The sequence below is a fragment of the Manacus candei genome, unplaced genomic scaffold (assembly GCF_025592945.1).
Source record: "Manacus candei isolate 608988 ecotype Guabito, Panama unplaced genomic scaffold, ASM2559294v1 h1tg000142l, whole genome shotgun sequence".
In the NCBI taxonomy this organism is placed as follows: Eukaryota; Metazoa; Chordata; class Aves; order Passeriformes; family Pipridae; genus Manacus; species Manacus candei.
This window is the reverse complement of record NW_026138190.1, coordinates 433286-446274: the sequence shown is the minus strand read 5'-3', so window position 1 is coordinate 446274 and position 12989 is coordinate 433286. Positions and strand designations below refer to the sequence as shown.

Here is a 12989-nt window from a genome sequence, read left to right as displayed (position 1 = left end):
CTGGCCCCCGACTGCTGAGCTCTGTGGCTGTGATGGCACTGAGGCTCTTCTGAGGGTCACCTACCCCAGCTATGGGATCAGACAGGACTTATTCCATGCCCGTGCCTCCACTGTGCCAGCACTAAGCAGCACTTACAAATTCCTTGCTTGGGCTTGAAGCTCCTCAGCCAGAAATTGTCGCAGCCCCTGTGCTGGTCCTTCCCTCCCCCCAGCTGTGCTGCTCTGGAGCAGCTTTGTGGGGCAGTAAGGGGGCCAGGGAGGAGCAAGGTTGGAAGAGCCAAGAGAGGAATTTGGAGCATCCCACCACTGTCCCAGCTTCTCAGTGCTACCTGGATGTCTTTGAGGTGAAGCAGTGTTCCTGTTTTTGTCCCTCTTTGCACCAGGAAGAGGAAGCCGATTGGCTTTCCCATTTCTTCCTGCCTGTCTCCTACAAGGGGTGACAGGAGTTGCTGGCCCTGCTGACAGCGTGGGCACTTCACTCCTCTTCCACAGTGGTGGCAAAAGAGCTTTTACCTGTTCAGCCTGGCTCTCACTGGCAGAGGGCAAACCCTGCTAGCAGCAGAGCTGTGCTCACGCTGAGCACAGGGCAGGCTCTGCTGGGGGTGCAGCCTTAGGAGCCCTGGGAAGGACACACTGCACCCTCTGCACCCTCGCCTTGGAGGCTTGAGCTTTTGGGCACGAGGAAGTTAGAAGGTGATGTGATCTGATGTTTTCTTCCAGAGAGAACCTGTCTTCTTAGCCTGTCTTCCTCCATCACACCCTCTTTAATGCATTGCCTCCCTCTTCTCCTGTCCCTTGCAGGCTTCCATTGAACCTGGCAAGGAGCAAGTGCTGAAGCTCTATTACCTGCCAGGAGTGCCAGGAGTCTTCTGCAGGACTTTCCAGGTTCAAGTGGGTCACCTGAAACCGGCAGAAATCTCCCTGAAAGGAGAGGCAGTCTTTGCCGGGATCTATCTGGACCTGCCCTGGAGCATCAACGGTGAGCAGTGCCCATCTGCTCCCCAGCAAAGTCCTCACTGGGTTTTTTCCCAACTGTAATGCCCAGAGGGCAGCTCACACCCATCTCCACCAAGCCTGGAGGTTGCGGGGCTGCCAGACCAACACTCACCCCTCTGGTTGCTTCCTGAGTCTCGAGCAGACAAGCACATGTAGGCTTTGTCCAAGTAACCATCCTGCAGCTCTTGCCAGCACTTCCATCAGAGGCCTGGAAAGATGGCTAGACAGAAAAGCTTGGGAAAGCTATAAGAGAGACTGGCAGGGCTTTTGGCAGGGTTGGATTTGCATGACACTACAGGGGATGAGATGCTCCTCTGTGGGGAGGAAGATGGGTGGGAATGAACATGAGGATTCAGAGACAAGCAGCAGCATCCACTCTCCAGAGATGGCTTTCCATTGATGGGTTGTTTCTGGGAGAGACCAGCCTTTGGGGGAGTGGAACTTCTCAGCTTAAATGGTATTGGCACTGCACCCACACTTCTATTTGTGAATGTTTACTTCCTTCAGGAAGTGAAAAATACGAGAAACTATTGAAACAGGCAAAAGAAAAGCTGAAAAAAGACAAGCAGGACAAGAAAGCAAATGTTTGGAGGAAGGCTCGAATCAGGAAGCGACACGTGAAGGGCCCTGGCATTGTGGTAAGCACAGCTGCAGTCCCATTTGGCACATGCCACCCTCCCCATGTCACTTGAGCCCTTGGCACCCCACAACACCCCACAACAGCTTCTCAGTGCCCTGCTGGCACTTGGGACCTCCCTACCCACACCTGACCACAAACATGCATCAGCTCAGCGTTGCCCCACCTCTGGTCGTGGTCTCTCCTGGAGATGTACCAAGCTTCCCGGCTACTCCCCTTGCTGGGGAGTTTGTTGCTCCCAAATCAAGCCCTAGCAGGTTTACAGACCTTAGTAGCAGCAGCCTGACTGTGCCCTGGGACTGTGCTGGCAGTGCTCAACTCCAAGAGGCACCAGCTTGATTGGGGTTCCCTTTTCTAGGCAGCTTTTGTCCAAGCTGCTTTGGCACTGGCTGGGGACAGGCAAATACCTGAAGCTCTGGAAGGTTGCTAGCTTGTCTGTCTGGCCGGATCAGCTTTTCTAGCAGTGGGTGGGAAGGCACAGATACTGCAGTTATTTCCCTGGAGAGAAGATCCTGGCTAGGAGAGCAGAATGTGTCACGGACACTGAGCAGTCAGAGAGGAGGACCCTATTCCCCCTCTAAACAAGAGCAGGGTGGGATCCTCTTTCAGATACAAGCCTGGGCCCTGGGAAGGGCCTTTGCTAACCAGCCACTGCCTTCCCTTCCCTCAGGCAAACACTTGGCTGAGGATGGAGATAGAGCAGATGCTGATAAAGGAGAATGCTCTGGAGCTGCAGCCAACCCTCATCTCCCGCCCCCCAGAGGACACTGTCTTTGACAAGAGCATTCCTCAGAAGCTTGTCCAGTGAGTAGGGACTCCTGTTCCCTCTCTGCAGATGCCCTGAGGGCAACACCCAGCAGTGTCCCCTATTCCTGAGAGCTCCTTGAGCATGCAGAGCTGGGAACAGTGGGCATTTCAGAAAGGGGCTGTGACAGCAATAGCTCGTGAGCAGCTGACTGTCCTCCCTTCCCCAGCGCCGCGCTGAGCTTTGGAGCTGCTCAGCTCCCCAGAGGTGCAAGGTCCCATTCTTGGAGCTGAGGGGACCCAGTGCAGACCATCAAGCCCTTTCAGACAGCACAGACACTGTCCCTGCTGACCAGCTCTGAAAGAGAATTCCAAGCTGCTCTCTTGGTTCTGACTAACAGAGTACCCTAAGCAAAAGGTGGCTTTGATGCTGGTGGGGTGGCAGGGCTTATCTGGGTAACTTGGTCCTTCCCTTTGCTCCTTCATGATGCTGCATGGGCATGGGAGGTTCCAGTTCAGGAAGAAGATGCTTTGCAAAACAGATCCTTCATGTGACCTGGTTGCAGAGCAATGAAGTTTTCCGGTTCAAATCTTATTCCAAGGCTCAGAAGCAATTTCAGGCTTGGGCTGTGCACCAGGAGAAGCGTTTTCACTGAGACCACTGGAGGTCCAGTGGATTTACCTACACTGGCTTTTTGTAGTGGAGGAGCTGTGAACAGAGTCCATTTAAAACTAATTTTATTTTCGGGTCCCATTGGAAGCTGATGAAACCTAGGACCTGCACTCCCCATAACTTCCCAAAGTCATTGCCAGGTGGTCAGGTCTTGGGTTTTGTAGGCTTGAGCTTTTACAGCAGTGAGTACAGAAATATCCACCTTATTTGAATCTTCCACCACTTGAACATGTGGCTCCGCTGTTGTTTAAGGACTGTCCTTACTCCTCCTTCCAGAGTTGAGCTGCCCGAGTACATCCTGGACATGGGCACTGTCGTTCAGGGTTACAGTAAAAGCTGCACTGTGAAGATCACCAACACCTGGAGGTACCCAGTGGCCATCCGGGCCAATGAACATGCCCTGCGTGACACAGGTAACCAGTGCTGGAGAGGCTTCCCGTGGGCTGCAAGGAGCTGTCTCAGGCAGATTAGCTTAAGCCACTGCACATGGGGAGGTTTTTTGAGCTTCTTCCTCCCAGTGCTCCTGCTGGGAGCTTCAGGGCCAGAATTCTCCTGGCCAGCTGTGCCCAGGGACCTGGCCTGCCTGTGACTGCCCTGACGCTTCCCTGCAGGGGCCTGATGGGCTGATTACCCTCGTCATCTCCCAACATCTTCTGCCGTTGGTTCCCATCGGCATGAAGTTTCTTTGGGCATTCTGGGGGTGTTGCAAACAGATGGGATCTGTTGTGGTTGGAAAGTGCTTTGTCTGGAGTTCATACTCTCACAGCTCTTGTGTTCAGCCTTTACTGAGGAAATAGCCTGTTTGATTCTCTGGTGGATCGAAGTAGGCTTCCAAAAGAGGCCTGGAGGCAAATCTGCACTTCCATCACAGAGTGGCTCGCTGTGTCTGAGGGCTGCTCAGGTGTCTCCTCTAAGTTTCTGTCCCGGGAACAGCACAGCGTGAGGTTTTTCCCAGGGCTCCCAGCAGGGCTCTCGTATGGCCTTAACATGCTTATGACACATTTCATATTGCTTGTGTATCTCAGCTGCTTTGTTCTCATCTGTTCAAGGTTTCAGCGTATACCTGGAGCCCGTGGAGTTCCTGATCTACGGCGCCACCAAACTGTTTCAAGTGAGCTTTGCAAGTGCCAACCGACCTGTGGGAAAGGTGGATGTGCTCCTGCCCATCAAGGTACCGCAGCTTTTGGGGCAGGCAGCAGGCTGGGGACAGCAGCACGTCACCTGGACTCTCAGCTGAACTCTGTCCTTCTCCAGGTAAAGAAAGGCCCCACGCTGCACATCCGCCTCCATGCCACTGTGATTCAGCTGCTGCTCAGCCTCTCCAGGAACAGAATCCAGTTCCCCGATGTCCAGGTTGGGCAGTGCTGGTGTGAAACAGTCCGACTTTACAACCGGTTCAGCGCGCCCTGTGAATGGTTCCTCACTGTCAACAAACCTGCCGAGAAGGTAAAGCACACACGAACATAACACGGAACGTCGTGGTCGGGTTTTCTTTGCACCTCCTGCCTTTTCTGTGCCTCTGGCTGCCTGAGTACTTGGGCTACAGCGTGTTTGAGGAAGCTTTTGAGGGTCCAGATCAAGGCTGCTTTGCCTGGACCTGTTCCATTGGCTGACGCTTTGCTTCTCTGCCATCCTCACCCATTCCTCCTCCTCCTCTGAGGACAGGACGGTGGCTCCCCATCTGCTTGCCCTGCCTGCAGGTTGTCCCTCCAGTTCTAGATGGTGGGGGCCACGCCGGGTTTGCTGTGGGTGCTCTCAGCACCGGGACAGGATCTCGGAGCACTCCAGGAACCGAGGCTCTGTCCTCTCAGACCGAGGAGACCTCACACGACTGGTTTCTGTGCTCAGGTGGACAAACGTTTGACACCAGCCGTGCGTCAGAAGGAGCTCCAGGCTGCGAAGGATGATTCCCATGTCTTTCAGTGGAAGGCCTGGGAGGGAACCCTTTATGGTAGAGAGTGGTGTGACCTGGAGATCCAGTTTTCACCCCTGGAAGAGGTGAGATTGGCAGGTGTCGCCCCAGGAGCTCTGTCAGGGCAGGGTGGTAAGGAGAGCCTGACGCAGGGAGTGGCAGATGAACTCTTCCTCCACTGGCAGCTTTCTGGAAGCCCTGCACTCACTGTGCCTCAGTTTCCCCTGCAGCACACCCTTCTGAGAGGCGCCTTGAAATTCCCACAGGGAACATCAGGGCACTGTGCTGTGGCTGCCTCTCTGCCCATGGGGGAGATCTACCTGACTCCCCTCATCCTCCCCCTTGCCTGGTTGTATTTGCAGCCTGCGACGCTGGGTGCAGAGCAGCTGGCACAGTCACAGGGCATCAACCTGGAAGGGCCAATGCTGGCTCATCCTGCTACTGGCACCAACAGACAAAACAGCCACCAGACACCTTCCTGGGCATGGAAGGACAGTCACCTGTAGTGGTGTGCTGCCAGCAGTCCCTGGGGCTCTGGCCCAACCTGCCTGCACATTGCCATGCATCTGGGGAGTCGACTTCAAGGATGGAGCATTTCCAAAAGCCCTTTGCATATGGCCACTGGGACTTGGAAACTGGCAGGGTGTAACAGGATGGACACAAGTGCTTCCATGCCCAAGAACAGGGATCTTTTCATTGCTAGAGAGATGTAACCAACCATCTTGTGTCAGACTTTGACCAGAGCCAAACACTGAGCAGAGAAGATGACCTTTATTTCTAGCCAGCGAGAGCTCATCTGCCTCTCTCATAGAGCTGGTGTTTGCCTGATGCAGCAGTGCCAGGACTGAGGGCCTTTCTTGTGTGCTTCTCCGCGACTAGGGGAGAACATCTGATAATCCATTTTACATCCATTTCATACCCAAATACCCAGTTACACTGCACACCAGGATTCGTCCCAGTTACTCAGAGCCAAGGACACAGATGCTCTAGTCCCTACCATAAGTAAATATCTGGGTTTCCATTCCCCCTGGAGGGACTGATAACACCCCTGACCTTTGGGCAAGGCTTGTATTTGGGGTCCTGTCACCTAGGACTTCATGGACAAGTTTTCTGCACTTTTCTCTTTTCAGAAGTCCTACGAAACCGAGCTGAAGATCAACGTTCGTGGGAACAGCCAGCTCCTCGTGCTGCACATCTCAGGACAGGGTCTGGAGCCACGGCTGGAGTTCAGCCCCACAGAGATCAAGCTGGGAGCGGTGCTGCCATGCAGCCCTGAGCTGGAGACGACAGTGGTGGTGAAGAACCCCTGCGAGTTCCCCATTGAATTTTACTCCCTGGAGTTTGACGAGGAGTACCGTGAGGAGGAGAAGGTGAGAGGGAAGGTCTGGTCCTCATGTATGTGCTCCCCAAGCTCTCCAGCACTCCAGCCTTCCCAGGCTTGTGCCAGGGAGATGGAGGCAATCCCCAGGGCAAAGCCTGGTGGCACTTTGAGGAGAGCCATCCCTGCTGGCAGTCTGTGGAGGGGCTTGGATAGCCTGTGTTGTTGGGAGGAAGGAAGGAGGGAGAAGATGGGCTGAGTCTGTTGGTATGATGGAGGTTGATAAAGGAATCTTGTGGATGGTTTCTCTTCCCCACGCACACAGATCCTGCGGACCCTGGAGGAGTTTGAAGACCGGACGGCCGTGGTGATGCCTCCACGTGCTGTGGGTGAGAAGCTGCCCCCAGAGGTGCTGGAATGTTATGAAAAATGGAAGAAGAGGGAGGCTTCAGGTCAAGAGATTATGTCCAAGCTCAAGGAAGAATCAGGCCAGGACAATGGTGAGGGTTTGGCATTGGCTGTTCTGACTGTGGACATAGCAGGGAGCCCAGCCCACACACCCTGAGCTCTCTGTCACCTTGTTCTCCATGCAAAGCCCATGCTTTTAGCAGCCATCTGATCTCCTGCCTGGTGGAGGAATTCCTGGATGAAGGGCTGTGGCATCCTCTGCCAACCTGGAGTGTAGCCAAAGCCAGCTCCTATCTGCCTGCCACAGACTGGGGAAGTAGTCAGGATATCCCCTTGCGTCCCTTAGCCACAAAGAGTAGCATCAGATGAGCTCTTCAGCCAGTAGAACCAGGTCTAATATCACTGGCTCTTTTATATTTGCTCCTTCCCAGCAACAAAAGCACAAACTCACGTTGCTTTCAGCTGTCTCCTTTCCTGGGATCTGAGGGGATGGGGAGGATGATCAGGATCCAAGGTAGGCAGAAGGCTGACTTTTCTATTTGTTCTGCACAGTAGCGCTTCAAGAGAGCATCAGGTTGTGGAAGAACATGGTGGACGACTGTGACAGGCCCATCTATCAGGCCATCAGGCGCTACCTCAACACCGATCTCATTGTAGAAGAGCTCAAAGCCCAAATGCCCAGAGGGATTGCCGTCATCGTCTATGGGACACCCCAGACAGGTACGGGAGCCACAGCCCTGGGCTGCGAGGAAAGGGGGAAGCAGGAGAATGCATCATGGTGGACCATGGTGCCTGAGACAAAGTCCTCAGCTGAATATGAGGTGGAGATGATCCACCTGGCACTGGAGTTCAGTGCTCGTAACCGTGCTCAAGCTGCCTCCCTCGTGGTCTCCCCTAGAAGGGCACTTGCTCTCCTACCGTCCTCGAAACCTGTTTGTGAGTTTTCCAGAGGCTGTCCCTGAAAATGCCTCATGTGCAAGTGTCAGCAAGCAGTCTTCCTCTTTCTCTCAGGAAAGACAAGGGTAGCGGCCGCCCTGTCCAAGTATTACAGTGCCGCCTGCTTGTCCCTGGACGAGGTGGTGACAGAAGCCATGTCGGACGAGCGCAGCTCGGCGGGGCGCCGTGCCCGGGAGCTGTGCGTCGAGGCTGCCCGTCAGCAAAGAGCCAGGAGGGAACAGATGCCGGGTAAGGAGAAATGCTGCACCCAGAGCATGCTTAGGAAACCACCACGACCGTCCACTTCTGCTTGCTCAGAGAAATGGTTTGACAGCCCTTGGGTCTCTTAGGGGTCATGTGTGCTGTGCATCTCTGGCTAGTTTGAAAACAAAAAGCTCAATATTAAGGGCTCCAACAGGGGCACTTTTACTGCCATTCTTGGCACATATTCTTTTTTCTAGGGGTGGTGAAGCACACCTGTCTCTTTCTCTGAATTTTTTATATTTCCTCAAAGTTGAGTCCAGCTTGCTCCTCATGGGCAGCAGGCAGAACCATTGTCACCTTCACAAGGAAAAAGCCCTCTGAAGTGGCTCATTAAGCACAAGACAACTGAGTGTGGCTTTGCAAATGTGAGAGGAAGGGAAGAATAACCTCCTAGAGGAGTTTCCAATGAGAGACGTGCTGCAGATAAGCTCTTTTCTCCAGAGATTTTTCCTATGCCCACTGTCGGGTCACACAGCTTGTGCACACTGTGCTGTTCTCCAGATTAGACTGGAGACTTTTATGAAACTTTGCTGGGCAGTTGGTGCCCTGAGCTCTGCAGGGTTAGGCCAGACCTGCTCAGTGTGGGGAGAAGTTTTGCATTGCTTTGCTTTGAACCTGGTTGGGTTCAGAGCTGGTGGAAGGAAGAAGGGTGTGGATCCCAGCTGGGGTTTTCCCACACGGAGGATTTAGCTCCAGCAGAGATGGGTGATGCAACTGAGGCTGGGCTGCATGTTACAGTCTCCATGTGAAAATGCAGGATGGGTACAAGGCATGGAAACAATGGTCCTGGAGGATGAATCTTTGGCTTGATCCGTAGGAGAGCTACTGTGCTAGCAGTGTCACCTGCGTGCACGTTTGTTAGGAGGGGCCTAGAGCTGGCTTTAAAATCCAGTGTGGGCCGGCATGCTTTATCCTGCTGATAAGCAGGGAAGGAGCTGCTTCTGGGAAGCAGTGCTGCTAGTGCCCAGCAGGCTGGGGGACAAGTGCCATGTCCCTTCCAGGGGGCAAGGCTGTGCCCATTGGGGTGGAAGGTGCCTGCTTGCTTCTCACAGCCCTGCTGATACATCTGTCTCCTCTACAGGTAAAAAGGGTGCTCAGGCCAAGAAAACTGAGCCCAGCCCTGCGGACAAAGCCAACCAGAAGACTTTCAGTGCTGGACCCCAGAGTGCTTCAGCAACCAAGGATATGGCATCCAACAAACCCCAGGCAAGATTTTCAGTGACCTCCAAGGTGAAACATGATCTGCACTGGGACCTTCCTGTTGCCTTTGAGATGGGAAGGGGCTGCTTACAGTGGAGGCTCCATGTCGCCAAGGGCCTGGTGCAGGGTCTACAGTGCCAAGAGCCAGCTGGGACGGGAATGTGCTCTGGCAGAAAAGCACCATTGTTTCTTAATGGTTTGTGGGCAAAGTGTATTCCTGGCTAACTTGGCTGCAGGCGGCGAGCAAAGCTGTGGGAGGCTGTGCCGGGAGCTTGCAAGCTTGGGTCTCTGCTGGCCAAGGGACGGGCCCTCCAGGGTTGTCCCCTGCAGCTGCCAGGGTTGCCCTCGTCTCTACTAGTGAGGAAGCCCAGATCCGAACCTAGCCGTGGGAACTGTCCAGGGCTTTCCGCAGGGGTTTATTTTCCTTACCATGCTCCACATTGCAGATGGCAGCCGTTTCCTGCGCCACCGCTCCTGCGCCACAGCAACTGACCATCCTCACCAGGACGGGGAGAAAGGAGAAAAAGAGGAAGTTTTGGAGCTGTGTGCTGCCCGAGGAATTGCTGGTGGAAATCATCTCTGAACGGCTGCAGGTACGTGGCGTGGGGGAAACAGAGATGTTCCTGCGCCAGAGAGACAGGCAGTGAGAGACAGCTCAGAGAGGAGGAGGAGGTCTATGCCTGCTGCTGGAGGATCCTGTGCTGCATGCAGGGATCCTTGGGGGAAGCTGCAGATGCCCTAAGTTGACAGAGTGTAGTGCAAGATCCAAGCTGGTTGTAGCTAATGCACTTGGAATGCCAGTGGCTGGTGTCCTGAGACATCTGCATTTACTGACCAGCTGTGAGCCCAGCGTGTGTGATGGCTGACTCACTGTTCCTGTTTGTCTCTCCTGGCAGCTGAGTGACTGCTACAAGGGAGTAGTGTTTGATGGCCTGGAGACCCTCTTTGCGAGCAGCCTGGCATCTTCTCTCCTGTGCGTGCTCAAAGCTGTCAGCAATCGCCCTCATATCCATGTTGTGAACATCTTCCAGGATTCTGAGTTTTGGAAAGGCAGGCAGATAGCTGCAAGAGAGAGGAGGGCAGCTAAAAAACAGCAGAAAGGTGAAATATCTCCATCCGTCTCAAATGTCTCTCAAGCCCTCAACCTTAGCTGTGTGTATCTGGGTTTGCAGCAGAGCTTGTAAGAAATCTTTTTATTGATCCTTCCACCTTCTGCCTCAGTATAGCCAGCACTCAGCTCACAGCTTCTTTAAATACAGCAGAGCTGAGGCTGTAAGACTCACCTTAATCTCAGTCATTAAAGCTTGGGTGCAAGTGCAAGCTGGTGTGGCTCAGTGACTAACCCTCAGCCAGCTGTCCACAGCCGTGGTGCACCTGAGCCAGGCCACAGTTTGGGGGGCTGTCTGAATTCTGGAGCAGGGATGTGAGCTCCGCAGTGTCTCCTGGCAGGGTGAGAGGCTGGGTCAGGAAAGAGCTGTGAATCCTCATAGCTGACCCAGAGCCCCAAGCTCTGCTTGCAGTCACTGATGGCTTCTCTTGTGGTCTGTGCTGAAGCATGGGAGAAGGAAGAAGCTGCCCGGAGAGAGGAAGAACGTCTCTGGGATGTGGATGTGGATGAGTACGAAGCCCTCCCTGAGAAGCAGAAAGCTCTGCTTGATTACAAAATTGAACAAATCAAGCGTGAGTGGAATGAGAGGTAAGTAAACCTCCTCTGGGTTACTCCTCAGAGTAGTGTCCCTGGAGGGTTTCTCTGCTCCAAGGACCTTGGTTGAGCTCAGAGGGGTTCAAGAGCAAAGGCCAGAAGCAGCACAAGGATGGCCAGGTCCAGGTCCCCGGTTCCCAAGAGAGGAAGGACCTTCCTCTGTTGAGATGAGAACATCTTCTCTCCATTTTAGCTGTGAGCCCTCTGGCTTAGACATGGCTTGCGGGGAGCTGAGCTCTGGGCTTGCCTTGCCACTGCCCACAGAAGTGTCTCAAAGTGTGTGATGTTGATTCTCATCTTCTTCATCATCCTTCTTCTTCACCAAACCAGCAGGATTGTGGTGTGGGCTGGTGTGGGACACAGCTGTGCTGGCTTGCTTTCACCCTGGTCCTGCTATAGATGAAGTCCTTGCAATGCTGATCTACCAGGGCTTTCCTTAGGGTGGAACACCATCCATAAAAGCTTAGGCTGCCCTTCAGCTGCAGCAGCAGGTGAACCCGGGAGAAGCTCTGGCCCAGCAAGGCAGCCCAGCTCAGGAGGACGCACAGGAAGAGTGTGGAGCTGGGAGGGGAAGCTGCTTAAAGCAAGCATGTGTTTCAGCACTTCTCTCAGCCCAGGCTGATGTTTGTTGCACTGGGAGGAGATGGCCAGGACTGCTTCAAATCGGTTCCCAGGACAGACAGCACAAGTGTGCCCTGGTCACAGTTGTATTCCAGCAGGAAACCTGGTGGTTCAGAGCCTGATTTGCAGGAGGGGACTTTCTGCAGCCTTTGCTTTCTGATTGCTATGATTATTCTCATTAATGAGCAGGCTCTGCCCAGGGAGAAGGGGGCTGAAGGAGCCAAGTAAGCATTGGAGGAGGGATAAATAGGTGTTAGCAATTTATGGGCAGGTCTAAACTGGGAAACCAAGAGAGGGAGGGCTTCAGTCATCACTGCAGAGAGATGGTGGATCAGCCTTTGGCAGCGTGCTGGAGGTGTCCGGGTGGACCTCAGGGGAGAAGTTGCATAGTTGATGCATTATGATGGCAGGGCTTAGGTTTGGCCCAGGAGGTTGCCTCCCACCCTTCCTCACTTGGGATGTTCCCAAGCTTTCTGGGTTGAGGAAGGTCCACAGTGATGGTCTAACAGTTCTGCCTGGCCTCAGGGTCAAAAGAGTGAAGGGCAGAGCCAGCTGGGATTACAGTGAGCGCAGGTTTCTGGTGGTGACTCTTGGGGGTGTTTTCTCTTTGGCTTGCAGAAGGGAGCTGGAGTGGCTGGCTCGAGAGCGTGAGGAAAGCAAAAAGATGTTGTCACGAGACTCAAAGAAGCAAGATAAGCTGCAGAAGAAGAAGAATGGCTGCTCGGTGAAGTTTAAGCTACCTGCAAAAGAGCAGCAGCAGGAAACCAAAAGCCCAGAGGTCCGGATGAAGAGTAAAACAACAGCAGCAAAACAACAGCAGCAAGAACCCAAAATCTCAGAGGTCCCGAGTAAGCATGAGAGGATCTTGGACCTGAGGTTTAACATCTATGAGTCTTCACAGAAGAGGATCAGACATATTCTGTCATCCTGGGACAGGGTTCAGGGTATCATGAACCAAGTGCCAGACAAGTCCCAGTCTTCTCCTAAACACAAAGATGAGAAGAAGAGCAGTAAGTCTCCGGAGAAGGCAGAGAAGAAGCCTCTAGAAAAACATGGCAGCCACAATAGTCTTCAGTGGGACGGGGAAGTTGCAGAAGGCTCAGTCGGAAGCCAGGATGCTGGAGTGCCCTGCTTGGACTTCCACATCACGCGTCGTGAAAAGGTGTTTAGGAGGATCCTGAAGAGCAAGAAGCTGCCACCAGCAAAGCAGGTAAAGCCTGCAAGGCTCAGATGCTGAACTTGCCATGGTCTGGGGCCCTGGAACAGTGTGTCCCCCAGGTGATAACAACACAGAGCCTTGTCGAGGCCACTGATGATGTTCCACAATAGCTCCGCAGTATCTCTGTGGATGGGGAGGTTCTCAGTCTCCCTCAGATGTGTGGAAAGTGGGAGTGCTCTGTGTCCAAGCATCCCATCTATTCAGAGAGTTTCTCAGTCTGGAAATCATTAAAAACGGTCCCAGGGCAGGGCAGCTCCCAGGCATTGTTCTCTTCAGCTGAGTCACTTGGGAGAGGTCTCTCTCTTGGTCCCACTGTAGGTCCTACCTCTGCTCTGGAGCCTGCTAACCCACTGGGCATA

General features: G+C 53.8%; 1 protein-coding gene across 1 annotated transcript in view; it reads left to right on the top strand.

The window, feature by feature from the left end:
* The window catches only part of LOC127462867 (hydrocephalus-inducing protein homolog), a 131371-nt gene that overhangs the window by 43197 nt on the left and 75185 nt on the right, over positions 1–12989 (top strand). Inside the window, exons 29-44 of the mRNA XM_051771804.1 lie at positions 802–979; positions 1504–1634; positions 2304–2437; positions 3327–3463; positions 4100–4221; positions 4305–4496; positions 4899–5048; positions 6093–6332; positions 6606–6780; positions 7241–7408; positions 7700–7873; positions 8970–9094; positions 9535–9681; positions 9985–10189; positions 10643–10784; positions 12030–12621. Of these exons, the coding sequence (XP_051627764.1) occupies positions 802–979; positions 1504–1634; positions 2304–2437; positions 3327–3463; positions 4100–4221; positions 4305–4496; positions 4899–5048; positions 6093–6332; positions 6606–6780; positions 7241–7408; positions 7700–7873; positions 8970–9094; positions 9535–9681; positions 9985–10189; positions 10643–10784; positions 12030–12621 (3012 nt within the window). The remainder of the gene's footprint in view (positions 1–801; positions 980–1503; positions 1635–2303; positions 2438–3326; positions 3464–4099; positions 4222–4304; positions 4497–4898; positions 5049–6092; positions 6333–6605; positions 6781–7240; positions 7409–7699; positions 7874–8969; positions 9095–9534; positions 9682–9984; positions 10190–10642; positions 10785–12029; positions 12622–12989) is intronic.